At 47.0% G+C, this 27818-nt stretch overlaps 1 protein-coding gene across 2 annotated transcripts in view; it reads left to right on the top strand.

Moving 5' to 3' along the window:
• The window catches only part of EPHB1 (EPH receptor B1), a 432698-nt gene that overhangs the window by 398850 nt on the left and 6030 nt on the right, over positions 1 to 27818 (top strand). For both annotated transcript variants that reach the window (XM_086674337.1, XM_086674338.1), the window contains exons 13-14: positions 19633 to 19782; positions 26462 to 26655. In XM_086674337.1, coding sequence (XP_086530463.1) covers positions 19633 to 19782; positions 26462 to 26655 — 344 coding nt within the window. The remainder of the gene's footprint in view (positions 1 to 19632; positions 19783 to 26461; positions 26656 to 27818) is intronic.

Consider the following 27818-nt stretch of genomic DNA (forward strand, 5'->3'; position numbering starts at 1 on the left):
CCTAACAGGGCCTTCTAAATGTTTCTGTTTATTTTTGAGAGAGAGAGAGTTGAAGTGGTAGAGGGATGGGGGTGGGGGGCGGGGGGTGAGAAGAGGATCTGAAGTGGGCTCTGTGCTGACAGCAGCAAGGCTGCTGTGTGAGGCTCGAACTCATGAACTATGTATGAGATTGTGACCTGAGCCAAAGTCGGCTGCTCAACCAACTGAACTACTAATGTACCCTTGATAGGGCCTTCTAATAGCGCTTGGCCTATGAGCCCTTTACAGGGCAGAGCCGCCTCACAAAAAGAGGCCTGTGGGTCTAGCAAATCTCTTTAGAGCAAGGTGTTTATCCTAGAGAGGGAAACCAAGCCCTTCCGCCCAGCCCTCTGAGAGCACATAGAAGCAAGAGTGATTTTCCAAAGATTCCAGTAGCTCAAAACCAGCGCTGTCAAGGGTAAGCATATTCCACTTCTGCTGGGAAAGCCGAATTCAGGATCGGAAAGCAGCCAAGACGCTGTCATCCGGCACAGTTTACAGATCCGGAGGTAAAAGAGTGAGAGTGGGAATACCAGGGAGAGAGAAAGAGAGAGCACAGTGAAGAGGGAAGACTAGGAGGGCACCTGGCCAAAGGCCACTCACTCACTCACTCACTCACTCACTCATTCTGCAGATACTCTAAACGCAGGAGAACAGGTGGGGAGGATTACAGAGGTGAAGATTTTATTTTAATCCTCCCTCAAAAGCATGCAAGTAAACCCTTTCCCTGGGAGAAAGTAAGAGAGTAAGAAACAGGAAAAGAAGATTCTCTGCGGCAAGATCCACAGACCTCCACTAATACTCCTCACTGAGAGAATACATGCCATCTGGGTATTTGATAAAAGGAAAAATAAAGTAGAGTCCAAAGCCGTGGATTCGGCTCGTGAGTGGCAAGCTGCTCCCTTCTCCTCATGGCCAACTCTTTGCTTTGTGCAGGAGGATAGTTGTTTTTGTGGTCAGCATCAGCCACCTTTTCAGAGTGGCCTGTTGGGGCTTCATTCCTTTATTATCTTGTGGCCAAGGAGCTGAGCAGTGGGGAGAGGGGAGGCGAGGTGACCCAGGTGACCAGAGCAAGGCTGACCTTTTATTCCTCATGTGAGAATTTTCCACTAAAATGCAAAGCCTCAACCCCGTTGTGCCTGGGGCTGACCCTGCGGCTTCACATCTTGCTGCTCCTTGTCAGATGGGTCAAGCAAGGGTGCCTGATTTTGTCCACACACATTTTCTTACTCTGCATGTCTATCAGGTGCATGCTTTGGGTCATGCCCCAGGGCTCTGACCCATCAGGAGTGGCCTTGGGGCCCTGACTTTAGGCTCCAGAATTTTTTAAAACTTCTCCTTTGGAAAAAAAAGTTTGGCCCACCCCCCAGGGTTCATAGCAGAGGGCAGGAAATCCAGGGAGACTCCACCCTAAATTGCCAAGCTTTGTGAGTTAATCACCAATAAACCAGCATCACCAATAAAATGGTATTAAATGGCTTTGTATTTAGATGTTTTACCCTGAGCAATTGAAAGGGCAAAGGTTTGGCCAGGAAATGCTGGGGTGGGAGAGGGAGGGGATGCGTGGCAGTAGGGAGAAGGGGGGAGGCCCTGACAGGGGGAGGGGCCCTATGTGCCTCCTAAATTACTTTTTCCTATTACACAGTATGGTTCTATTACCTTAAAATGATGGCCAGTATTCTACAGTAACTCTCAATATTAGAAAAGTACTTTCGTAAGTAAGTAGGGCGCTATCATTTAAAATCCACCGTTCAGTTTTTTGGCTGTTGATTTGTATTGGCTTTTGATACCCATTATCCTGTCAGTCACCGTTATCGTCAATAACAAACACACTAAAGTCATCCTTTCCTTGCTTTATTTTTCAATGTTTGCATCACATTTCAAATCACGTAGCATAACTCGGTCCACTAGCTCTAATGACAATTTCAGTGCATAGGACTCCACAGTAGGTAATTCTGAAGGGTGGTCCCCTCAGCAGTTATAAGGACAAGGATGATTTGTGAGCCAGAAAACATTGTCTGGATCCTGGCTCTGCCGATTATTAACTTGGGGTAAGCCTCTCTGAGGCTCCGTTCCATTATCTGTCGATTGGGAATAGTGTATTATACTTGGTCTATATCACATTATTGTAAAGATCAAAGGAAAAATATTGTATTGAAGGTGATTTAATAAATTTCTAACGTCCTACAAAAATTTGACAAAATATAAGTTACCATAAAAGCTGATGAAATAGAATCAATTATTCTCCATCTCAGTGAAATACATTTTCCCCCTGATTTTGGGGAGGGGGGAGGGTGGGAATCTGTTCCAACAACATATGACTTGCCAAATATAATTAGCAGTGCATGAGACTAGTTCCATTCAGTTAGTAACACAAGCGGCAGGACCTTAATATAAAATCTAACCAACGTAATGTAAAGGACGGAAACTTGGGGGCACCTTGGTGGCTCATTTGGTTGAACATCCCACTCTTGATCTCGGCTCAGGTCATGATCTCCCAGTTCGTGGGTTAGAGCCCTGCATCGGGCTCTGCACTGACAGCACAGAATGTGTTTGGGATCTCTCTCTCTCTCTCTCTCTCTCTCTCTCTCTCTCTCTCTCTCTCTCTTCTCTCAAAATAAATAAGTGATGGGGCGCCTGGGTGGCGCAGTCGGTTAAGCGTCCGACTTCAGCCAGGTCACGATCTCGCGGTCCGGGAGTTCGGGCCCCGCATCAGGCTCTGGGCTGACGACTCAGAGCCTGGAGCCTGTTTCCGATTCTGTGTCTCCCTCTCTCTCTGCCCCTCCCCCGTTCATGCTCTGTCTCTCTCTGTCCCAAAAATAAATAAAAACGTTAAAAAAAATTTTTTTTTTAAATAAATAAATAAGTGAATATTTAAAAAAAAAAAAAAAGAATGGAAACTTGGATAGCAATGAGACTGAAATCTAAACCCTCTGGCTCTAACACACTATATAATTGGGGTGAGGTATTTACTTCAGGAGCCTTAATTTTTTAATCTGTAAAATGGGGATAGGGGCGTCTGGGTGGCTCAGTCAGTTAAGCATCCGACTTCGGCTCAGGTCCTGAGTTTGAGCCCCATGTCAGGCTCTGTGCTGACAGCTCAGAGCCTGGAGCCTGCTTCACATTCTGTGTCTCCCTCTCTCTCTGCCCCTTCCCTGCTCATGCTGTGTCTCTCTCTGTCTCAAAAATAAAATAAACATTAAAAAAAAATTTTAATGGGGATAAAAACCTACCTCTTAGTATGATCATGAAAATTGGATGATATTAATTATATATGTAAAGTGCCCAGCAGAGCACCTCGTGCCCAGTGGATACTTGACAAAATCCATTTGCTCTCACCAACTCTGAGTTACCTCTTAAAAATGGGAATGGAGACATAGCCTATTCTCTTATAGTGCCTGTTCCTTTGATGCAAACTTAGTCTGTGACTGATAAATGGGGGAATGATGTCAATATAATGTGCAAGTCCCATGGCTTCATATGATCTTTCCCTAGGATATTTACGTCTTGAAGCAATTGGGGCAAGATTTTATACAATCATAGAAAAAGCCTTAGCAAAATAATAAGAACTTGAGAAAAAAGTCTAACGTTGACAGAAAGACCTTTCTTGTGTGCAGATAGTGGCTAAGTTAGTGGTTTCCAGAACTGCTGTATTTTCCACTCTGTTATCTAGTGAATCTGAAGATGTGGAAACTGCAGAAACATTTTCCTTTGTGTTAAATTTTAATTTTTGGACAAAGAAGACTACACTCTGGATCAGATTCGTAATTTTGATGAAACTGATCTCTTTGAGATGTGACTGACCCCTAAGTCCTGTCTCTTCTACAAGGAAACACAAAATCCAGGGTCAGGCTGCATAAGGAGTGACGGATATGCGGCTGCAAATGCACGTTGTAATTCACCCATACTGCTATTTTTATTTGGGTTATTGTGTTTTTGTTACATTTTGAATGGTCTTATCCAAATGTAATTTTTTCTCACAGGCTCTGTTATTTTATCGTGCCATTTCGCAGAATATGACGTTTTTTTCCAAATGCATATATGACATTGTAGCAGAAATGCCTGGGTTAGGAAATTAGAGTCCATTCAGTCACTTTCAGGAAGCATGCACTCCATTTAGGCATACTAAATACTTGACCCGTCAGCAGGCCTAACCATTTGAGACAGGAAAAAATTTCAGCGTGTTCAGTAAGATCAAAATTAAAACAACAGTGTTGTTAGCTATATATGAATCAAAGGAAAAGAAAAAGTGTGCTATCACTTCCTGTATATGAATCTCCAGAATGCCTCTGTACCCATGTGGCCAGTGCTCTTCTCTCCATGTGCTACATTAATAGGAATTTTTCAATATTTTCATTGCATTTCAAACCACGTAGCATTATTCAGTATAATAGGTCCATTGACAGACAGTTGAATACATAAAAAACTTCACAGTAGGTATTTTTGAAGCGTGGTCAGGAGCACAGCTGGGTGATGGGGAGACAAAGCTGGGCTCCGGAACACCACCGTGCTTCAACTACAGCAGCTTCTGTCTTACCAATTTTAGATACTGAGCTTTTACCAAGCTTTCCTTCCAAACAAGGATTTTGCCACTACAAGTGCAGTATTTGGAAACTATAGGCAATCAGTTGTGATGATAATAGGTTATTTTATGTGGTCAATATTTCTGTCCCTAACCATACTTGTTCCAGGCCTAAGAGATTCTACAGACCATGCCCATTATTGGTCTTTAAAGAAGATCCCAGGGAGGGGCGCCTGGGTGGCTCAGTCAGTTAAGTGTCCAACTCTTGGTTTTGGCTCAGGTCATGACTTCATAGTTCATGGGGGTTGAGCCCCATGTTGGACCCTACACTGATAGCATGGGGCCTGCTTGAGATTTTCTCTCTCTCTCTCTCTCTCTCTCTCTCTCTCTCTCTCTCTCTCCCCCCCTCTCTTTCTCTCTCTCTCTGCTCCTCATGAGTGTGCTCTCTTGCTCTCTCTGTCTCAAAATAAATAAATAAACCTTAAAAAAAAAAAAAAAAGAAGGAGAAGATCCCAGGGAAATTCTATTACATTTTAGAAGCTTCTAAGTAGGATGTTGTCCGTATTACTTTTTTTTTTAACTGCCTGCATTGAAACCATGATAGAAATGTCTTGGGGCTCTCTTCACTGGCTTCTCTATAAAAGCAAATTCAAAAGGAGATGCCACATTTTGGTCACAGAACTCCGTTAGCTACTCAATCGCTGAGGGGATTGTTTAAAACGTTTTACTTCCAAAAAATGGAAATGATTTTCAATTTTGTCAATAACGATCTCTCCTGGGAGTGAATACCCTCCAGGTCCTGCAGTCTAGGGTCAGATCTTGTAGTTAGTTGTGGTGCCTCTTCCATCTTCTTTAATCTGGAACAATTCCACTGTCTTTCTTTGTCTTTCATGACTTTGGCTTTTTTAAGAATGCAGTCACTTTTTTTCATTAATAGAACATTCTTCCTTTGGGGTTTTTCTGGTATTCCTCATAACTAGCTTCAGGTTCTACATTCTTGGCTATAATCCTACCTAAGTAATGTATACTTCCTATGTTTCATACCTCAAGATATATGAGGTCCTCGTGCCCTTCATTGGTGGTATGAATTTTGATCACTTGGTCAAGGTTTTGTCCAATTTCTCCACTATATATTTTCATGCAATATATATTAAATTTTTCTCTCTTGTAACTGATAAGTAATCTGTGGGAAGACAGGCTATGCAAATATCCTGCTCTTCATGGAAATTTCTCCTGTAGTTATAGCATCCATTAGTGATTCTTGTCTGAACCAGTCCTCATTATCATGGCTACAGAATGATGTTTTCCAACTCTAGCCACCATGTCACACTTGTCATTGATATTTTGGATGGTAGCTCCATAATCCAATCAAATGTTCCTTTATTCTACTTGGAAAGTCAACTGAATAACATTCTGAAGATCACTCTCTTTGATTTTTGCCTGAGAAAGTTTTGGAATGACCTTTGGCTAAAAACATTAAGATTCTCGTCTCTTTCCAATTCCTATTTTAGGCTGTTGCTTTGCAGACCTGGTCTTATTCCATCACTATCCACTCTGCCCACACCTTTGATGTAAACAATCTGATTTACTTGAGGGAGAACAGAAGAAGGGGAGAGCAGACAAGTTCCTCTCTGCCCATAAATATGCTGGCTCATTAATTCCTACTTTTCTGCCTTCATACCTGCTCTTCTCTAGAGGTAGCATGTCCTGCCCTTTACCTGTCCTAATCCCACCCATCCTTTGCCACAGGCAGGAAAATACAGCCCTGAAGGCCCCAGAAATGTGAAAGTCTTAGAGGCCTTGGGAAATACCAAAATGTTCCTAAAGGATACAGAACCTGTAAGAAGTTCTCCAACAAGATCAGATGAGAAGGCTCCTGTTTATCATGTGCATGGCCGTAGATCTTGAGAACATTCTAGGACTTCTCTTGACTTGTGGTTGAGGATTATCTCCGGAGCCTTTTGGGCTCCTATAAAATAGTACATATGGGTTCTAGGCCTTAGGTGATCAGGGATCTGGTGGATATAGTAAGTGGGTTTTTTTGGGGGGAAGGGGTACTCACAGTTTACCAGCTCCAGATAAAATGGATTCTGAACCCTCTGAAAAGAGGGTGTTTTGGACTTCAGCAGGAGGTGCTGCCATGACTCTCACAATTACAGAAAATTCTGGAACAGAGACCCGGCAGTCCTAGGCTGTGAGAAGATCAAGAAGGCCCCAGGTCCAGTAAGTGGGGCTATGGATAACAGTCACTAAGAGCTATAGGGAAAGGTTCAAGTCAAAGTTTGGAGGAGCAGAAACTGAGGCATCTCTTTTCCCACTGTGAAGAACCAGCTGCCTTTGAGACAGCCATATTGTAAATTTATTCATGGCCAGGGAGGCAAAGACCAGGGGTCTAGACCTACCAGGTTGGGGGAAATTAGGTCTGGGAATGTGGGAACAACCAGGCATTGGTTTTCTAAGGAATAGGGAAATGCAGTATAAATCCTAAAACGTATCAGAAAATAGATCAGTCACCCGTGAAAGGACAGATAAGATGCTGGCAGCATTGGCCAAAGTCTGAATCAAGCTGGAGACCCCAGCCCACCCAAGCAAGGGTTCTGTTGATCAGACCTATGCATGCCAACAGAATCCTAGGCCAAAAGGGTGAGAGATTGGGAACAAGCACGGGCACCTGGGCCCAAGGTCCAGCCTCTGCCATGCCCTCAATGCTGCTCTCCCAGCCTGCACCTGGTTGCATGTCAGTCCCCTCCTCCAGACGGCTCAGTTGTTCCCCAAAGCCTCTGCCACACGCCTCACATTCTACCGAACCCTGCGCCCTTGTTTCCCCACCCTAGCCTGGCTTCCTCTTTTACCAGAGGATCCCCAAGCTTGACCGTGCTACTCAGTAACTGTTTGTGAATTAAGAAATTAATTAATGAGTGACAATATATCTCTGGTGATCTGACATACCAAGTAGGAAAATGATGTACCTAGGGACCAATGTGGCTGTCCACGGCAGCTGGGTTCTTCACGGTGGGAAAAAAGATCCATCGACCATGCCCTTCTCTGTGGCTCTTAGTGGTGGCTGTTATCACCAGCCCCACTCACCAGACTTTTGGTTATCATAATCCCACTCCTTCCACCCACACCTGGGGGAAGACTGATCCCAGAGCAGCCAGAGAGAAGGGAGCTTACTAGTTCAACTTGGAGGTTCAGCCAATCTGACCTGAAAAAAGAAGTTTCTAGAATGCCTTATTTTTTAACGTTATTATGGTTTTATGTATAAAAGCGATGCTTAAAAACATCAAAAAATAAAAGTGTGTTTAAAGCAAAAAGTGAAACAGACTTCCCCTTCCCAATTCCCAGAAGTCACTGTCAATAATAGTTTGGTGTGAGTGTGTATGTCTTTTGTGGTCTCAAAAATGGTCTCATACTACACCTACGGTCTTTTTATTGACTTACTTTATTACTTAAGAATCCATCATAGGGGCACCTGGGTGGCTCAGTTGGATAAGTGTCCAACTCTTAATTTCAGCTCAGGTCATGACCTCACAGTTTGTGAGATGGAGCCCCACATGGGGTTCTGCGCTGACAGTATGGAGCCTGCTTGGGATTCTCTCTCTCCCTCGCTCTCTGCCCCTCCTCCACTCGCACTTGCACACTCCCTCTCTCTCTCTCAATAAATACACAAACTTAAGAATCCATCATGAACATGACCCTTTCCTCTCTTAGTACCCTAGTTCATGTCTTTGGAGACTTTTCACTGCTGCTCTTGTAGGTTTTGCAGGTATCCTTTGTATGAAGGAACAGTAGAAACTATTGAACAAGCTCTCTTTGGAGGGCCATCCCTATCACTTCTGCTGTTGTATCATTTCAGTGCTTCAGTGAATGCAGATGTCTCTGCACACTTGTAGAGACATCTCTGTACAATAGACTCCTAGAACAGAAATCGCTGGGTTAAAGAATTTGCACATTTTACATTTTTTAAATACCTTCAAGCTTAAATAAAAATTCCAAGAATAAGAATAATATACTCATATACTCTCTTTCCAGATGCTTTATTATTATCATCACTTCACCTCCATTTCTTTTATCTTTTGCCTGCTCCCCCTCAAAATGAAAGGTTTTTTTTCTAAATTCTTAGAAGAAATGTTGGATGCATTATGGCCCTTCATCCCCATAGACATCAGTGTGTACTTTTGCATTTCCTGAGAATAGGGACACTCGCTTACATAACTACAGTAGAGCTGTCAACTTCAATAACTTGATATAGATAAAGTACTTTCAATTAATCTACTGTCTGTATTCTAATTTTTTTAACTAACCCCAAAATGTCCTTTTTTTTAGCACTCACCCTTCTAGTACAGCATCCAGTCTCAGATCAGAGATTGCATTTTGTTGTCATGTTTATTTAGTCTTTTTTATATGAAGTACTTTTGTACTATTACTTTTTTAATATAATTCATTGTCAAGTTGGCTAACATACAGCGTATACAGTGTGCTTTTGGTTTTTTTAACCGGGACTATTTTCACAGCCTTCCTTTGTTTTTTACGATCCTGACATTTTTAAATAATACCATTCTTTTTTTTTTCTTAATAAGATCTTCCTCGTTTTAAGTTTGTCCAATTAGACCCAGGTTATGCATTACACATTACATAAACCATGGCGTGTCCTCAGAATATCACATCTGGAGGCATGTGATGTTTACGTGGTTTTGTCAAGAATTGTATATTTTAAATTCTGATAGAAAAAGTTCATTTCCCAAAACCTTTTGCCAACTTATACTCTTGCCACACTTTGTGAGAGCTCCCCGTGTCGCTATTCCCTCCCAGTCACTGGGTACCATCAGTCTTCTTAACTTATTCCTGGGCAGTACAGCCTGCCTGTTATTGCTTTACTTTAAAAAGAAAGCAATAGGGGGACCTGCCTGAGTGGCTCAGTCAGTTGAGGCTCCATCTCTTGATTTCAGCTCAGGTCAAGATCTTACAGTTCGTGAGTTTGAGCCCCACATCAGGTTCTGCACTGGTAGCACGGAGCCTGCTTGGGATTCTCTCTCTCCCTCTCACTCTGTCCCTCTCCCACTCGTGCTTTCTCTCTCTCTCAAAATAAATCAGTAAACACTTAAGAAGAAGAAAGCAATAAATGTTTTTTCCTGTTTGACTTTGGGATACACTTTAATATTCGTATCTCTCTGCAAATGTTCCCCAAACATCAAAAGTGCAGTAGACTCATGTGGTCTTTTGTATCCCAAGGCTTACCTGGACTTAGGCGGTCTGGGGGTCGCAACAGTGCAGGTGGGATGGGACCTCAGGCCGAGAGTCAAGGGCTCCATGCCCTGACAAAGTAAAACAGCAGCCAATCCTTTCTTTCCCCATTTGAGAGAGGAAAGGCACCACCTGCCCTCCACATACAGGGGCACACTCTCCCATTTATCTTTCCTTGCTCTTTCCTGTCACCACTATGAGGAAAAGACAGCACAGGATTTGGGATGGGAGCACTCAGGTTCAAGTGCCCTCTCCACCTCTGATCTGGTGTGGACCCAGGCCGCCCCTCCACTCCTCTCCAGCTCCCGATGCTTGTAAAATGAGCCTCGGAATACCTGGTTCACATAAGTGGTGTGCAAGATACACGGGAAGGAGCTGGCCTCCCTGATTGATCTTTGGGGCTGGCTCTGCCCTCCCTGGTCACCCCTCGTCCCCACGGGAAGAGGATGTGTGGCCCAGAGAATAGGGCTCATGCCTGGAGGCAGGTGGAGCAGCCTCAATGCATGCCTCACACTCTGCCAGCATCAGCTAGCAGCTCCTCATACGCCCCTCTGAGATAATTAAGCATTATTATCCCTATTGGCAGGTGGAGACAGTAAGACAGAGTGGTTAAGTGACTTGGTTATAACTGCTGGGATTGTTTGAGAGAGAAACCATGCCAAGAAGGAGTGCGGTTCAGAAGGCCAGAAGAGCTTAAGCTATTTAATGTGACTGATTATTTTAAAATAGCTGTTGGAGGGTGTGGGCAGGAAGAGAGACTAGAAGTGTGGCTGGTGGACATTGGTAAGGTACCCAAAATTACACTGTGAAAAAGGAATATGCCTCGTACATCTATTAAAACGGGTTGCCATGGACGGACAGTCTAACGCTTAACATCATGGGAAGAGGAGGGAAAAAAATTAAAGGCAGTAGTCAACTCAGGGATGACAATGGAATAAACTCCACAGGCTTCCCATGTGGCTGGACAGAGGTCTCTGGGAGGGTCGTGCAGAGGCTGGCCTCAGTCTGCAGACAGAGAATCTGCCCGGCTGACAGCCCAGGCACCTTGCCATGGTGGGTGCAGCCCTGCCCCAGGAAGCCTAAGTGTCCTTGTGCACAGGGCGGGAATGGAATGCAGGAAGACTGTAGTGCCTGAGCTCATAGGGGAGACACATGAGGCAAAAGGTAGGACGGCCATCTGGGTTATTGACAGAAACAGGAGCCACAGAGACATGGGGACATGTGGGAAAGCCTAGAGGTCTCTGCCTGAAAAAGGAGAGAACTGTGGTCTTTTAGGGTGGGCCTGGGGCTGAGAATGGGCAGCAGTGAAGCAGTAGGGGTGGGAGCTTTGGTCCTCAAAAAAAGCACAGTTCTTGCCATTTTCAGAGAAGTGATGGATACATAACTGGACATGGCCCAGGAAGTGAAAGGTAGATAGTAGGGTGACTGCCTAGCTCCCTCCTCAACCCTGTTTCCTGATCCTCCCTGACATCCTCGTCAGCCAAAGGGCCTAGAGACCCACCCTCCCACCCCACCTTGGGAGCTGGGGTATTTTAGTTCAGCACTGTGGCACATTCATTCCTGCTCACCAGGTCCTTCATGAGGACTGGCTCCCTCCCTGGGTTACCAGCAGTCTACCATCTGGGAAGGCAGAGCACAGAGAAACTACAGCCTACTGGGCCACTTTATCCAGCCCACTCACTCCAGAGGCCGACTTTTCAGAAGCCTTAATGGCAAGGCCCAGGCTTCTCGGACTGCACCAGGAGAGCCCAAGCCTGTGCCATCACCGAGCTGATTACCACTTTGGGATTCCCTGAACAGTGCCCTCCTCAGGGCAGCAGTGGCTTTGTTCCCTGGACTGGTCCAGAAAGAGTACCCATGGCCTCTTGTCAAGTGAATGAGGCAGCCAGTGAATTTTTAGCCCTGGTCTCTCTACCCTTTCTTTTCAATTATAAACTCAAGAAGTGCCGTGTGACAATAATAATAATGATAATAATAATAATAATAATAATAATAATAATAATGCCTGCCCACATCTCAGCCATCAGGGGCTATTTTGAGGGTGAGTAGTAAAAGACAGCTGTTTGCCCTGCTGGTGTAGTACAGAGAAACAGCGTCTGTTTGGTTGAACAGGATTTTTTTTCTCCAGCTGGGAAACGTCACCAAGTGGCCTTTCTGTTCTTCACACATGAAACACACACTATCATCCGCATATTTTTAGTTAATTTATGTCCAAATAGGCCTTTCTCTAGCTGCTGGAAAATGGTATTTGGGCTGCAATTACCTTTCACAGTATCTCACAGAAGGGTTTCAGTGCTCACAAAGCTCAGGGGAGAGGGAACGAGGACCCCACCGACTGTAAATCTCTCCATTTGTAGTTATTCAAATCACATATTTTATTACGAGTATGAAATGCATTGTGTCACTCATTTTGGAGGAGCAACTAATGCTTCAAGAAAAGCTTTGAAAAACATTCTATTTAGAAACAATTTTGTCTGCAGCCAACGCAGTGTGTCTTTTTGGGTTGTCTTTTCTCCCAGCCCTTTTCTGTTATTTGTGTCATTTGCATGACAAATAAGACCATGTTCTCCAAAAGCTCACCTGTTCCTGCAGCCTGTTTCTCACCTAAAGTTCTAATTCTCTGTATGTTGCATCATAATCCTTAGCATGGTAATAAATTACAGTGTCACCATCAAGATTGTGGCTTCTGGAAAGAAATAAGCAGCGGGGCCAGATGAACTCTCTCAGAAGATGGAGAGACTGTTTTCATGCAAATTCCTGGCATCCTGGGGAACTAGGAACAGCCTCTTTATTATATAGATTCAATTGCAATTCAGCAGCCAGGAGCCATTTCCACTGGCTGTTAGAAGCTGGTAACACTCAAGAAAGATAACCTTTTAGGCAGAACCTGCTTTTCCTTCCTGGCTGATACCGGTCTTATCTGGAAAAATCACTTTGTTGGTTAGGTTGGGGGAAACGGGTCGGTGTACTTTCAGAGTGCTTTTAAATAGAAATGTGCATTCCAAAATACCTTCTGATTTTAATCCTTAGAGCCACATTAGACCTCTTGGTCCAGGGCAGTGGACAGTGACTTGGGAACAGGAGAGGGTGTGTCCTATGGATGCACGCTAGGGACAGGGCCATCTGTGTCTGAACTGTCTTCAGAGTGCTGCCCAGAGCCCCTCTCACAGGCAGATGCCTCACCCAGGCTGGCCAACTGCAGAGTCAAGATGGCCACTGCCCCATAGGGACTGTCCCAAGGCCCCTTCTGTGGGACATTTTCTGTGCAATGGAAACTTCAATTCACCCTGTATTTCCCTTGGGCCACAGAGGTACTTGATGGAAACTTTGGGGAAACCAACTTGCTGCCTTTTTCCCCCATCCTTTTGAGATCTTTTGAGGTTTAGTGCAATATTGGCAAATACTCGTTATATATTTATAGCCATTCATTCTCTAACCTGTGGCAGACATTCCTCATGAGTCACGGCCCTCTTCCTTGCTGAGTCCAGATGAAGTCTCAGACTCCTACTCAACCTAGCCATCAACAGCACTCACAGTTATACTCAAGATGAGTCCTCGCTCAATCCATGATTTATGCTCGGTGGATATATGCCAGTGGTTCTCAAAGTGTGGGAACCACAGTGGGAACTTGTTAGAAATGTAAATACTCAAACCCTATTCCAGAACAAGTAATTTTGAAAGCCTGGGTTAGGGCTCTGTGATGTGTGTTTTAACAAGACGTCTAGGAGATTCTTATCTACACTCAAATTTAAGAACCACTGTTCCAGGCCGGTGGTTGTGACTAATGACTGCACATTAGACTCACCTGAAGCATGTTAAAATGTTAAAACCTACCAGTGCTCAGGCTTCACCACAATCAGAGACTCTAAATAAATTCTAATACCCACTGGCATTAAGAAAAGGAAAACAGAAAAGAAAAGACCCTTCTCCAGGGTGATTCCAATGGACAGCCAAGTCAGAGAACCACTAGGCTAGGTTTTGTGGGTAAGCCAAGAATAAGGACATTGACACTGCCTTCAGTTGTACAACTGAGATGCAGCTGCCTAGGCCTGGAGTGGCCACCTGGGTCTGCGGCCACTCTGGTAGAGCGAGGGTGGATTCTCCCTCAGGCCTGGCATGCCTCTGCAGTGAATAGGAGAAGTGATGGTGGCTCCAGCATCATCGTCAGGACTGCCTTCTGACCCCTGTCCGTGCTAGAACTGCCGTGGTGCTGCCCCTGAAGTTCTCATCACACCACACTCACGTTGCCAAAAAAAAAAAAAAAAAAGGCAGTTCCTCAAGATGTAGACTGGCCTGGGTCTGATCAACAGCACAGAGGGCCCAGGGTTTATCTGCTGGGCTTCCATCAGAGGTATCTCTCACTCCCAAATCCTACTGCCTCCTAATGGCAGCCCATGGTAGCTCTGCCACCTGGGAATTTAATAGCAGTCATTTTCTTTTTTAAGATTTATTTATTTATTTTTAAGTTTATTTATTTTGAGAGAGAGCACAAGTGGGGGAGGGGCAGAGAAAGAGGAGAGAGAGAATCCCAAGCAGGCTCCACACTGTCTGTGCAGAGCCCAACATGGGGCTTGAACTCCTGAATCCTGAGATCATGACCTGAGCCGAAACCAAGAGTCAGACAGTTAACCTGACTGAGCCACTCTGGTGCCCCTATTTATTTTGAGAGGGGGGGGAGGGGTAGAGAGGGAATCCCCAAGCAGACTCTGAACTGTCAGCCCAGAGCCCTATGCGATGCTCAAACTCACAAACCATGAGATCATGACCTGAGCCCAAGTCAAGAGTCAGACGCTTAACCAACTGAGCCACCTAGGCATCCCTAACAGCAGTACTTTTAAGCGAGGGCCTGATAAATTTGTATATACTCAATGTATTAGTTTCCTATAGCTGCTGTTACAAAGCACCACAAACTAGGTGGCTTTGAACAACAGGAATTTATTCTCTCGCTGTTCTGGAAGCTAGAAGTCCAAAACCAAGGTGTTGAATCTGTTCCATGCCTTTCTCTTAGTTTCTGGCTGTTGCTGTAAATCCTTGGCATTTCTTGGCTTGTAGGTACCTCATTCCAATCTCTGCCTCCATTTTCATATGTTATTCCCTCCTACCCATTTTTGTGTCTTCACACGGCCTTCTTATTCTGACACCAGTCATTGGATGTTAGGTCCATCCCCCAATCCAGTATGATCTCATCTTACTTGGTTACATCTTGAATACCCAATTTCCACATAAGGTCACATTCACTGGTACAGGAGGTTAGAACTTGAATATGTTTTTGGGTGGGGGAATGGGACACAATCCAACCCACACAACTCAATAAATCTTGTTTAATGGTGACAATAATATACCGAGTGGTTTACATATATATCATTGTGGATCTCCGCAACAACTCCAATATGCTTTATATGTTATAAACCTTTCGGAGAGTTGTTTATTGTGAAATTCAGAGATACTGCATGATGCTCTTGGTCATAAACCTATTGCTTCCAGACTTCAAGAGAATTCCACATGTAGCATGATCCCAATATTTGATGAATAAGTCTTTTATCACCATACTCAGTATTCATGAGTGTCTGGAACCCTGCTATATCCCCAGTGAGACTTCATCCCACACAAGATGGCAGAGGAAAGTACTGTAGCAATGCCCCTCGCCCACAGAAGTATTACTTTTATGGGCATCACTAGGATAAGTAATCAGCAAGGGGAATTGGCACTATGCTAAGACTTTGGCCTGTAAAACTCTACAATTGACTGGGTTTTAGAACCAAAGCTATAAGCTGTGTCTACTTAATCTTATTGTGACAAGAGAATGAACTGGCTGGGAGGCATGGTGGCTATCCATGGATCCTTGAGAGTGGAGCTGAGTCTCATCACTGACTGCCACATCTCCACCAGGATGCTGGGCAGCATGGGTGCTGGCTAGATGCTTGTTGCAGGCTGGCTGAGGCTGAGGGACTTAAAGTACCTCTACACTGAAACCTTCCACCTGTTGGTCACACCTGCTGGCAGTTGACCCTGAAGATGTCTAGATTAGAATTAATCCACTGCCAGATAATCTTTTAGTTCATCAAGTCACATACACGCAAACACACACACACACACACACACACACACACACACACACACACACACAATTATAGTTTGTCTTATACCAGAGTTAAGGCGTGTTTATTCTGAAGCAGTGGATTTCAAACTTTTGAAGAATTTCTTGGCAGCCCAACCATTCAATGCGAAGCTTTACACAGCGTGCAAGTCCTGTGGGGAGCCTAGGGCCCTGATGGTGGTGAGAGCCTTCTCCCTCCTCTTCCCTTCTCCCTCCCCCACACCCAAACAGTGACCTCCTGTGGCAGCTCTGGGGAAACAGGGTCCTTGCAGAATGCAGACTGCCTCTCTGTCCCTGGAGGTAGCAGTCATCAGGCACCTTGGAGAAACCCTGTGGAGGGACAGTGCTCTCTTAAATAGCCCAAGGTCGGCCTCTTTTTGCCCATGTGGATGCACTTTCTTTTCCAGTGAGCCTCATCTGCTCCTCCCCCTGAGAATTATTCCCTCATGTGCCTTCCCATCCAACAGAGCAAATCACTCCTTCTCTGTGGTCCTTCCTCATGCCTGCATTGGAGAGAGCCAGTGACTCTGAGAGCACTTTGCAATTATATGAATGCAATGGCCTTGGGCCTTCTGGTCCAGACTTCTCTTCTAGCAGGAGGACCGTCCTCACTGGCAAAAACCCTGCCTTCTGTAACACCATTCCACTGCCTTTTCTTCCGGTCTCCCTCCATGGGGCTGGTCACTATGCTCTACGTTAATAGCTTTCCTCTCACATAACTGAAGACGAGTTAAATAATCATCACCATAATTACCTCTGAGCATCAGAAGGCAACGCTCATGAAGTGATGTCTGAAAAGCTGGGAGGAATAGTTTAAAATTCCCAGGAATGAAAGCACCCATCCCTATGCCCCCCTGACTTTCCCTCCTTTGGTTCGCCTCAGAGGTCGCATCTCCTGCTCTCTTGGCTAAGTGGGAGAGCTGGTGTGACAAGCTGTCACCTGTCGGTCCTGGAAGGCTCTTCTGGAAGGCTCTGCTCCCGCTGGGATTGGTGGGGGGGGTGGGGGGGAGGTGGCCATGACAGGCCAAACTCTGTGTTCAGTGAGGCCCAACAGCACAAGGTGGCAGGAGGGCTGCGGCGCTTTGCCAGCAGGCCGGGCTCCACCACTTTACATGCAGGAGGGAGCAACTCAACAGCTGTCACCGGCAGCCCCTGGGGTCTGCTCCAGACTTGGCAGAGAGGACACCTTCAGACTCCCAATCCGCCTCTTTGAAATTCAGAAGAACCGCACTTTAGAGTCCCCTCCCCCTCTCCCTGACACAAACATACACACAGAAGATAAGCCCTAATTCTCTTACTCACAGACCTACACAGCCAAGCTTTCTGTCTCCCACTCTCCTCTCACACATATTGATAAGTTCTTACGGAGCCCCATTCTCTCTCTTATGCGCGCGCGCGCACACACACACACACACACACACACACACACACACACACAGTCACCTGAATTAAACTCCTGCTCTCTCCTGCCTCACTTCACCCAGTTTCTGCTTCTGAGGGAGCAGAAACCCCTCCGCGGGGCTGCCAGGCCTTCTCCAGGCGTGGCATCCACCCCAATGGTGGACACTGGCCTCCAGGTGTTTGCTAACTCCCGGTTCACTGGCTGAATGTTCCACCTGTCTTCCCAGCCATGGGTGCCTTACAGATAAAACCAGTGAGCTCATGCATGTTCTGGGAGATGGTAAGAACAAAGCACCCTGTTGCTGCAGAGGCCCAGGCCTGCCCTCCAGGCATTTGTCATGTTGCTGGCATTTGAGCTGAGGACATCTCCCACCACAAAAGCCTGTGGTCCTCGGGGGAAATCAGGACTGTCTTCTTTGCAGGAAGCTGGATGTGCATCTGGGGAGGTCCTGGCCAGGCAGCCGTTATTCCTCTCAGGCCCTGGTCAGGACCAGATGTAAATACGCTTTGCTGCTTACTCCTTTTTCTGTCACTCGCACTCAGATTGACCACTTACACATTTTAAAGGTATTTTTGCCAAAGTCCAACATGCGTCTCTGGTGATTGGAACAGATCATGAGAGCGGTCAGTGTAAAAATAGCCTCCTTCAGCAGAGGCTTGAGGCAGATGCAGAGGGGAGGGAGGGAGCCTCCAGTATTGTGCCGGCAGAGCCCAGACAGAGAGAAAGGCCAGGGAGGGAAAGCCGGCTAGTTGGCAGGAAGAAATGAAAATGAGGATCGTATTTGTTCTAGAGGTTGATGAGCTGTGGAGGGCTGCGTTGACGTGTGTCCCCCACTTCACCCTGGGGCATGGAGTGGCATTGGTGCCCTGCCCTCCGCCCCTTTCCCGCACTCACCCTTGGGACTGCCAAGCTGCAGCCATGCTGGGGTCCCCCTTGCATCCTCGCTCTTACCCCCCCCCCCCCCCCCGGCACCCGTGCATGCTCCTCTCTGCCTGGACTTTCCTCCTCCCGTCTCTTTGCCTGATCAACTTCTACTCGTCCTCTGGGACTGAGCAGATGGTGAAGCCACAGATCCCAAATGTGTGGCATGCCAGGCCCTGTCCCAAGCACTGTGTGGGCAGTAACCCATGTTCTGACTGTATAGGTGTGATCATTTCCCCCACTGCGCCAAGGAGAAAGAGTGGTACAGAGAGGTTATGTGACTGGCCCCAGGTCACACAGGTTGGAAGGGGCAGTACTTGTATCCAAACCCAAACAAAGGCTCTAGGTGCCCTTAACCCCACAGGACACTGGCCTTCTGGCTGCTGCTGGGCTCCTTCCCCACCCACTACCTGTGTCAGGGAATCTGTATCCCCTGCGGTTAGGGAGGCCATATCCCCATTTTAAGTGTCTGTTGTCTTATCTGCCTCCCCACTCCCTGTGCAGCTTGAGGCCAGGAACCATGGCTGGCTCATCTCTGGGACACCAGCTCCTCAAAAAGTGCCTGGCACAAAGCAGTGCTCACTGCCTAATGTTGACAGGGCAAATGAATGAATGGATGGATAGTCATCCCTTAAAACAGGCCAACGTCTGGCAGACAAGCTGAGGGCCAAGCAGAGAGCAGGTTGGAAGCATCCAGTGTGGGGTTGGAGGGCAAGGAGGAGAAGCAGACCTAAAAGTGAGAAGTGTCTACCTCCAGCCTTGGAATGTCAACCTCCACTGAAAGGCAGGGGGGGAATAGCTGGCACCTGCAGAGACCTCAGTGCCGGCCCATTAAACCCAGTGCAGCCCCAGGGCTGTCTGCAAGCTGCAGGGTGAGGAAACTGTTCCCCCCACCCTCAACCCCCTGCAAGAGGTGAAACACAAGGAAAGTGATCTTGTAGTAGGAGGCTCCCACTTTTGTGTTTGTTTTGCTTCTGCCGACCCAATGTTATGAAGGCTACAAATGCTGTGGAACAAAGACAGCCGCACCTGACATCTCCTGGCTCCTTTAGCCAATCTCCTGTAGTAGGGAATTGGGTGTTGGGGTGCATGTACACCATTTACACCCCCTCTACCACCCACCTCCCAACAGTGACATTAAGATCGGTGTGCAGGGAGTTGGGGACTCACGAAGCTTCGGTACAGCCATCCTCACGGTGGTGTGTCCACTTATGGCGTGAGACCAGCACAGGTCACACAAATCCTCCTTGAGCCCCTGTCTGCAGGTGCGTAATGGAGGCCTGCCCATGGGGCTCGGGCTATCCTGGATGTCCTAACTCACCGGACATGAGGGCAGGAGAGTGGAAAGCACGTGCATGCTGAGTTCATTTTCTCCTGCTTTCGACTAGAAACCTGACAGTTGGGCTGACTGGCTTCTCCTTCTTCCAGGGAGGGAAGATCCCCGTGAGATGGACAGCTCCAGAGGCCATTGCCTACCGCAAGTTCACTTCTGCCAGCGATGTCTGGAGCTATGGGATCGTCATGTGGGAAGTCATGTCATTTGGAGAGAGACCCTACTGGGATATGTCCAACCAAGATGTGAGTGTCAGCGGTACCTGGTCGCCACAAACCCCCATCGAAGGGTTCCCACAGCCAGTGGCATGCCAGCCCCTCCTCTCTGGTTTCAGCTCAGGGCCTCACAACCTGAACTTGAGACGTCCAGGCAGGAGATACAGGAACCCCCTTGGCAGCAGTGTTTGAACTAATCAAAGAGTCCAGCATGGAGATATGACAATCCCGATACCCCCAGAGCCTGTAAAGGTACCTGGGCCAACCCGGGAGCTCCAGGGCTGGTTCCTAATGGCTGTGGGCCATGAAACACAGCAGGCCCAAATGAAGTAGGAGATTCTGCCCTGCTTCAAAGCGTGCAGCCCCTGTGTTGTCCTTCCGACAGAGGCGGAGCAGAGCTAGTCTATGGGCGGGGCCTCTGACAGATGTGCTGTGTTGAACCAGTGGCAGTTTCTTTTTTTTTTTAATTTTTTTTAACGTTTATTTATTTTTGAGAGAGAGAGAGACAGAGCATGAACAGGGGAGGGTCAGAGAGAGGGAGACACAGAATCTGAAACAGGCTCCAGGCTCTGAGCTGTCAGTACAGAGCCCGACGCGGGGCTTGAACCCACAAACTGCGAGATCGTGACCTGAGGTGAAGTCGGACACTTAGCCGACTGAGCCACCCAGGTGCCCCGAGTGGCAGTTTCTATGTAGCTCACACCTCTCAACTTTAAAGAGAGGAACTGGAAAGGGCCCTTCTTTCCTGAGAGTCTACTCTTCTGGGGGCCTGTCACCTGTCACTGAAGGAGGAGCTGAGCAAGCTTCCCAAAGTTGGTCAGATTCAGATGGCCAGCAGGAGTGGGACCCTGTCTCTGGGGAGGTGATGAGCACCCCTCCAGGCTTTAAGCGTCTAAGATGCTTTAAGCAGAGGTGTTCCAGATGAGACCCTTTGCTTCATAACTATTAAGCGGTGAGGAAGCCTTTTGAGGATGATTTGCTTTGTTAAGGCCCCAATCGAAAGTCCTATCTGAATTTCCACACTGCCTTTGATCCTGGGCTGTTCCCGCCCCCTCCCCCCCCCCCCCTCCGACCATTCCGCTTTTGTATTTTCAATACATACCCTCCCCCTGGAGCTGAGAGGGTTGCAAAAACTGCATTCCTCTGTTCTTACTCTTCTCATCTCCCCGGGGGGCAGTTATTATCTTTCCCAACCTAGCAGCAGGATGAGGCAGGGCTCTCCCCAGTCCAGATCTGCTCCACTGGGCAATCAGCTGCACCATAAGCACCTCCATGCTTGGTGGCTCCGGGGCCCTGTTAACTGGAGAAATCTGGCCTCAGTGAGCCCTCTCTCCAGCCCGAGGTTTAGAGCCATGGCAGGTGCTCAGGCGACTGAGAAAGGTGGTGATCTGGGAGCTGGGCTCCTGCTGTGAATGTGCGCCCTGATCCCATGGGCGCAGTGGCGTCAGCCCAGGGCAGGTGAAACGGCTGCATTGTTAACCAGGTCCCAGGGCCACGTGTGGCGTGTAGGCCCCCTCTCATCTATGATTATCCCCGCCTCGCCTCTGCCCTGTAGCATGTCAGAGCAGTAAGTGTCAGAATTGATGCTGAGGCTGCGCTCATGAAATCAGCCGCACCCGGCTGCATCCATACCGTCAGCTGGAGCAGTCATAAATGTGATCCAGGAAACAGGGAGGCCCTTTTCTGAGACTCTAATCCTATTAAGAACAATTCAGCACACATAGAATGGATTATGAAACTGACAGGCAAGATTTGACATTCAAGATCTTCTCAGCAAATGAATTCACTTCTGCTGAAAACAAATGGAATTTCTGATATTAGACTTCCAGAATTCCCAGATCATTCATTCAGCAAACACTCATTGCTGCTAAGCATTGTGCTTGCCGGTTCCGTTCTCGGCTGTTCCCAGTCCAGCGGCACCTACTCCATGGGGCTGTGGGAACATTTAGGCGAGGCGGGGAGGTAAAAAAGGCTTCCCAGATATTTGATGCTTGAGCTGGGTCTCAAAGGGAAGAGGAACATCTGCAAAATAGCAGTTTATTTCAATTTTGTTGTATTTCTCCAACACGAGGCCCCTAAGCATTGTCCCAAGTGCATTTGTGCTCTGGGTGGAAAGCGGGGTGGGGGGTGCCTTTGGCCCACTCGGAACCGGCCCGGCCTGAGAGGGAGCCAGGAGGGGCCGCAAGTGGCCGGGCTAGAGCCACACTCATCAGAAACCTCAGAGGTGGTGGCAGTAAAGGGTTCTACAGATGACAGTTGAAAGGCCTTAAGAAAGGGAATTGCAGAGGCAAGTCAGAGTGCTGGTAATTGGGCTTCCGGAGCCCAGGAAGGTCTTTGAACATGTACAGAGAGTTTGTCAGCCAGAGAGAGAACTTGGAAGTTCTGCTGCTTGGATCTGATTGACAGAGATAATGAGAGTGGCAGTGTCTGTGGAGAGGAGCTGTGGTTTTACTGAAACATCAGAGCTCAACTTAACCCCCTCTGCCCTGGTTCCTCCACTGCTCTGAGCTTCTCCACTTCACTCTCCTCTGCGGAAGGTGGAGCAGGTACCGCCCAGCTCACTAATAGGAAATGTGGTCTGAGCGAGGCTAGGGGCCCTCTCATCCCCCAGGAAGCTCTAGTCACTTCCCCGAGGCACATGAGTCAGACCGCCTGCCCCGTCCCCACCCAACCCATCCAACCCCAGCCCCCAGCACGTGCCTTCTCCGGGTACAGGGGAAACAAAAGCAGCCCCTCTCCCCTCCCTGCCCCAGCTCTTGAGGGCCCAGAGCATCGGCTTACGCTGGCCGTCGGAGGCCCGAAGAGTTGCTGCAGACCACTCCAAGTGAGGTGGCAGCCTGCTCTGCTTGGGTGACAGTGGCCTCTCTCGGGCTGGTTCTCTTCACCACCACACCCTCACTCTTGCTTCTCTCTGGAAATGCCATCTGATCTCATTCTAATCGCCAGTGTTTTCAACATCCATTTATCTCATCCTGTTACAGACCAAGGAAGGGGGCCCAGGTCTGACCCCAGTTTTCAAGTCTGCTCAGAAGAATACCTTACACCCCCCACCTTGGGCCAAATCTTTCCACACAATTCAAACGTGGTCACTGGTGTTTACAGCCATCAGGTGGTCGGATGGAAGGGGCTTCTCCATGTCTCCTCCCAGTTTCCCACACCTGCTAGCAAGGCAGGTGTGACAGAGAATGATCCCAAAACCCCATTAGAGGACCACAGTTATTTTTTTTGAAATAACGATGTTTTAATTTGATTACAAGTTCTATACTCAGGAAATTTGGAAAACACCCAGATTCTTAAAGAGAGTAAACCCCTCCAAAGGCATAGCACTTCAACGAAAGGCTTGGGTAGATAGATGCTACCCACACATCAATTAATGACTTAGGTAATTTTTTCTTTGGGGTGGAAGGTAAAGGTTGTTTTTTTGTTTTTTTGTTTTTTTTTTTTTTCCAATGTGCAAGAGGCATCAGTGCTCCCAGAATATCAGCTTGAGTAATGACAACAAAATTATGTAGAAGAGATAGCAAATGGCACGAAGTCCCATTTTGTAAACATGAGCATGGCTATCCTATATCCTGAAAGGTGAGAAATAGGAATCTGGCCATTAATCAACCCCCCACTATGTGCTTCGTGCTTCTCAAAACACTGTGGCCCTAGATCTGCAGTGACCAGCAGCAGAACAGTAACCTCCTTTGCAGGGACAAGTACCGTAGTAGATGTGGCAGGAATGACAGCCTCCATCTGACGAAGATATTCCCTCTACCATTCCTTCAGGTGTATGGTGCTCAACATCACCTCACTGTGCCATGTAATCTTTTTAATAACCCTATCTGTGCAATTTCCAGAAGTCAAGTGACTCTCCCAAGGTTCTGGAGCTAATAAGAAGTGAAACTAGGATTTGAACCCAGGCCTCCAGTGTCTTCGCCCCTAGCTACAATGCCACACCATCACCAGCACCATGTGGGGGTCTGCACTCCTGGCCGACCCACAGGGAGGAGGGATCAGTGGTTCTGATATCCTCTTAAAAAGAAACCATACCAGACAGGCACGGGAAATACAAAACAAATGGCAGGATAGTCTTCAAAATTTCCAGTGAGGTGGCATGCGGAGGAGACGGGAAGCGTAGCTAAGTTGCATTTAGCCCAGACCTCACAGACGGAAGACTCAGTCCATGTATGGGTCCCCCAGTCTCTTGGTGCTCTGCCAGGAGTGGTTGGGCCAGCTGGTCACACCATGGAGATGTGCCCCCTGACTCCAGTACTCCTTCCTGTTACAGGAAGACGAGAGGAAAACTTGTCAGTGGGAAGAATTAAGTACTTGGGGCTCTGGCACCACATAATTTGAGCAGAGATGCCAACAGTTTAGGGCAACATGAGCTGCCCTGCACTGGAAGACTTTGGGGTCCCCGATCCCCATGAGAAGTTGAATATGGACACTAGCCCTTCCTGCTGGCCCTGCCTAGCTTGTCCTTAAGGAACCCCAAATGAGCTCGGGGGCCATTCAGTGGATAATCCCACTTATCTCCACAGTGAGTGGGGGCTCTGTGACAGGGCCCCTGGGTCTGGCTGCCTAGAAGGAGCTGGAAAGGGTGCCAGTTTATGAGCCACGCTGATGCGAATGATGCCTGGCCACTCCTCCTCATGGATTACTTGGTTTAGCTCCATACCCCTGTTTCCTGCCGTGAAGACATCAAACAGCTCCAAGGACTACTCTTCAGGTCGAGATTACAATGGCAGCCCCACAGAGGCCTCAGGAAAGTGGGCTTCAAGGTGTTCCAAACTTAAAAATCAGACACCTCTATGATTTATTCTCAGTCCTGCCATTTCCTAGCTGTGGGTCATCAGGCAAGTTACTCCACTGTGTGTGCCTCTATTTCCTCATGGGGAAAATGGACTGTAATGCCCTCCTTAGAGGAAAGCAGGTAATTTGATTGACAGAAGTTTGACGGGGGTAAAAATTTATCAGCGAAGCAACATACTATTCAAAAAGTGCACGTTCCCAGTCACCAGTTTGTGTATAGAACTGATACCAGTGTGGTTTGTATCCTTGTTTGTTTTTCCACCACCTAGAATAGAAGCAATAATACACCTTGATTATCTCTAATGACTTCAGGTCATATCTCATGCCCCACTCCATGTCCTATATCCTGGGCATAGAATTTGTAAAAATACAAACTGATTGAAAATACTTTCTGACCGATCTACAAAGTTTAAAAAAAAAAAAAAGAAGAAGAAGAATCCGTTGAAATGAATCTGACATTTTTTAAAGTAGAGGTAAAAACACCTGAAAATCTCTGAACTCCAAATTATTTCCTTTGTTGTTGAAGGTGCTTGAACTGTTTATTTTAATATAAAATCAATGTATAATTATTATAGAAAGTAAGAACACAAACGAGCATGAAAAGCACTCATGTGTCTACCTGCCCAGAGGCAACCGCCATTTAATGCCATGCCATCTATTTTTCCGAGGTCTTTTTTATGCATGTGTATAATTACTGTTTTTTTGTTTTGTTTTGATTTTTGTTTTTACAAAAGCAAGATTATACTATACCTGCAGTTATGCAGCCTGCTCTTTTCCCTAAGATTACAGTGTGAGTATATTTCCATTTCAACAGATACATTTTTACATCACTTAAAGGTGCTCATTGTACACCAGGCCTTCCATCACCGTAGGAGGGCACCGTAATAAATTCCCATGTTTAGCACTGGGTCATTGACAGTTATTTTTGCTATTACAAAAAGCACAGAGCAGTCATAATCTATTTAAATGAATTGGAAATTAAGATATAAAGTGTGAAATAAGCTCTTGCAACCATATGAAAAGCAGACCAAACTATGTAAAGATTCTAAGATCTTGACAAAATTATCCCCTGGAGCCTGCAAAAATTACCAAAACCTCATTGGCCATATTCACTTTAGTTCACCTTGTTATTTTGACCGTTGTCATTGCACTTAACTGATTTGTGTAGTCAAATTCTCTTCAAGCCAGTTCATGTTGCTGCATCATGAAGGTCAAGGCAAACAATGCACAGGAAGCATCGAGAGTGGCCCTAGCATGGAGTAGGCTCTCTGTTAAAGGCTGATTCCTTCCCTCCTTTCTCTTCTCTTAGCAGTGTAAGGATGAAGCCACCACAGGCTTTGGTGGGGGTCCTTTTTTTTTTTTTAATTTTTTTTAACGTTTATTTTTGAGGGACCGAGCACGAGCGGGGAAGGGGCAGAGAGAAAGGGAGACACAGAATCCGTAGCAGGCTCCAGGCTCCCAGCCATCAGCACAGAGCCCGACAGGGGCTTGAACTCACAAACTGCGAGATCATGACCTGAGCTGAAGTCGGAATCTCAACCGGCTGAGCCACCCAGGCTTCCTGATGGGGGTCCTTTATAAAGAACAAATGTCCACTAGGTTTCCTGTGTGCCATCTCATCATCACTGCCAGCTGCAAAATTGGGCCTGATGTCCTCTTAAAGAGAGGAGAAGCTCAAGCTATTCACCAGCTCATTCTTTAGTAAGCATTTACAGAGATCTAGTGTGTGCCAGGCCTCACTGCGGGTACTAGGGACAGTCTAGGGGGGAAAGCCAAGTACACGTCAAATCCATTATGGAGAGAGGTATATGAGCACAGAATGAGGGAGGCTCCATCCTTGGGAGCTACTTTGTGAATGACTGGCGGGTGTCTCATCACCCAATCATACCCGTTCCCATGTGTGTCACTACAGGTCATCAATGCCATTGAGCAGGACTACCGGCTGCCCCCACCCATGGACTGTCCAGCTGCTCTACACCAGCTCATGCTGGACTGTTGGCAGAAGGACCGTAACAGCCGGCCCCGCTTTGCGGAGATTGTCAACACCCTGGACAAGATGATCCGGAACCCGGCAAGTCTCAAGACTGTGGCAACCATCACCGCCGTGTGAGTCTCGTGGAATAGGGTGGTTCGTAGGTGTGGGTGGTCTCATAACTAGGGGCAGGCCCAATAGCAAGGCTGCTAGCCTTTTGATCTATTGAGAGCAAGGGTGAGGTGGCTAACCTTATCCACTAATGGAAGAGAGTCCAAGACTTCCTGTTTCCTTTTTCCTTTCCATCTTTCTAAAATATTCCCTGCCTACAGCATGGGCTATAGACAGATATCAAGATACCTGTCTGGGTCTCCACTGTCTGCTGGCTTCAGATGGGCTGGGCACTGGGCTCTGTAATAATTGAATGTGTCTGATAGGAGTGGTATGAGGCCCCACTTCTGGGAGATCCTGTTTCCAGAAGGCACACTTTTTGTTAACCACACAAGGTAGAACTGCAGACTTGGAACCTTGGCCAACCTATTAGCCGCTAAAGGCCCTGATTGCTATGGGACACAGAAATAAAAAGCCATCGGATTTGTTATGAGCAAATGCACAGAACAATTTTCATCTCCTGTCAGTAGCTGTCAGCTGTATATTATTCCTCTACATTGCAGTGTTAACTGATTTATTAATATTTCAACCAAAGTTTATTGGGCATGTATGTGCTAAGCACTGTGCCCCTTGCAGTATAGAATGAATAAGATAGACATGATTCATGTCCTCATGGAACTTTGAATCATTTAGGAGGGGCAAGACCAGATGATCACCCAAAGAAATGCAAAATTGAGACCTTGATAGCCACTGTGGCAGGGAGGTGCGTGGTGTTGGAGAGGTAAATGGATACATGCGATACCTGCGTGTCAGGGAGGCATCTCTGATAAGTGTTATTCCAGTTGAGCACTGAAGGGAGGAAATGCATGAATTGAATGAAAGGAAGATGAGAATCAAGGGACAAGTGTTCCAGACCAAGGAACAGCATGAACAGAGGCTCGAGGGTAGGAAGGACAGGACCAGTGTGTTCTGAGTCCAGTCTGTGAGGGGACTGGGTCAGGGCTGAGGCTGGCAAGGTGGGCAAGGGCCAGACGCTCAGAACATGTGGGCCCTGCTAAGAATTCTGGGCTTGATTTTCAGAGTAGCGAGCACCCATTGAAGGATTTGACACAAATCAGGGTCAGGGTGAAGGTTATGGACATGATCGCACCTGCAGTTTTCAAAGAGCACCAGGCCACAGTGTGGA

This window comes from Puma concolor, chromosome C2 (genome assembly GCF_028749965.1).
Source record: "Puma concolor isolate L17-30 chromosome C2, mPumCon1.1.hap2, whole genome shotgun sequence".
NCBI classification, from domain to species: Eukaryota; Metazoa; Chordata; class Mammalia; order Carnivora; family Felidae; genus Puma; species Puma concolor.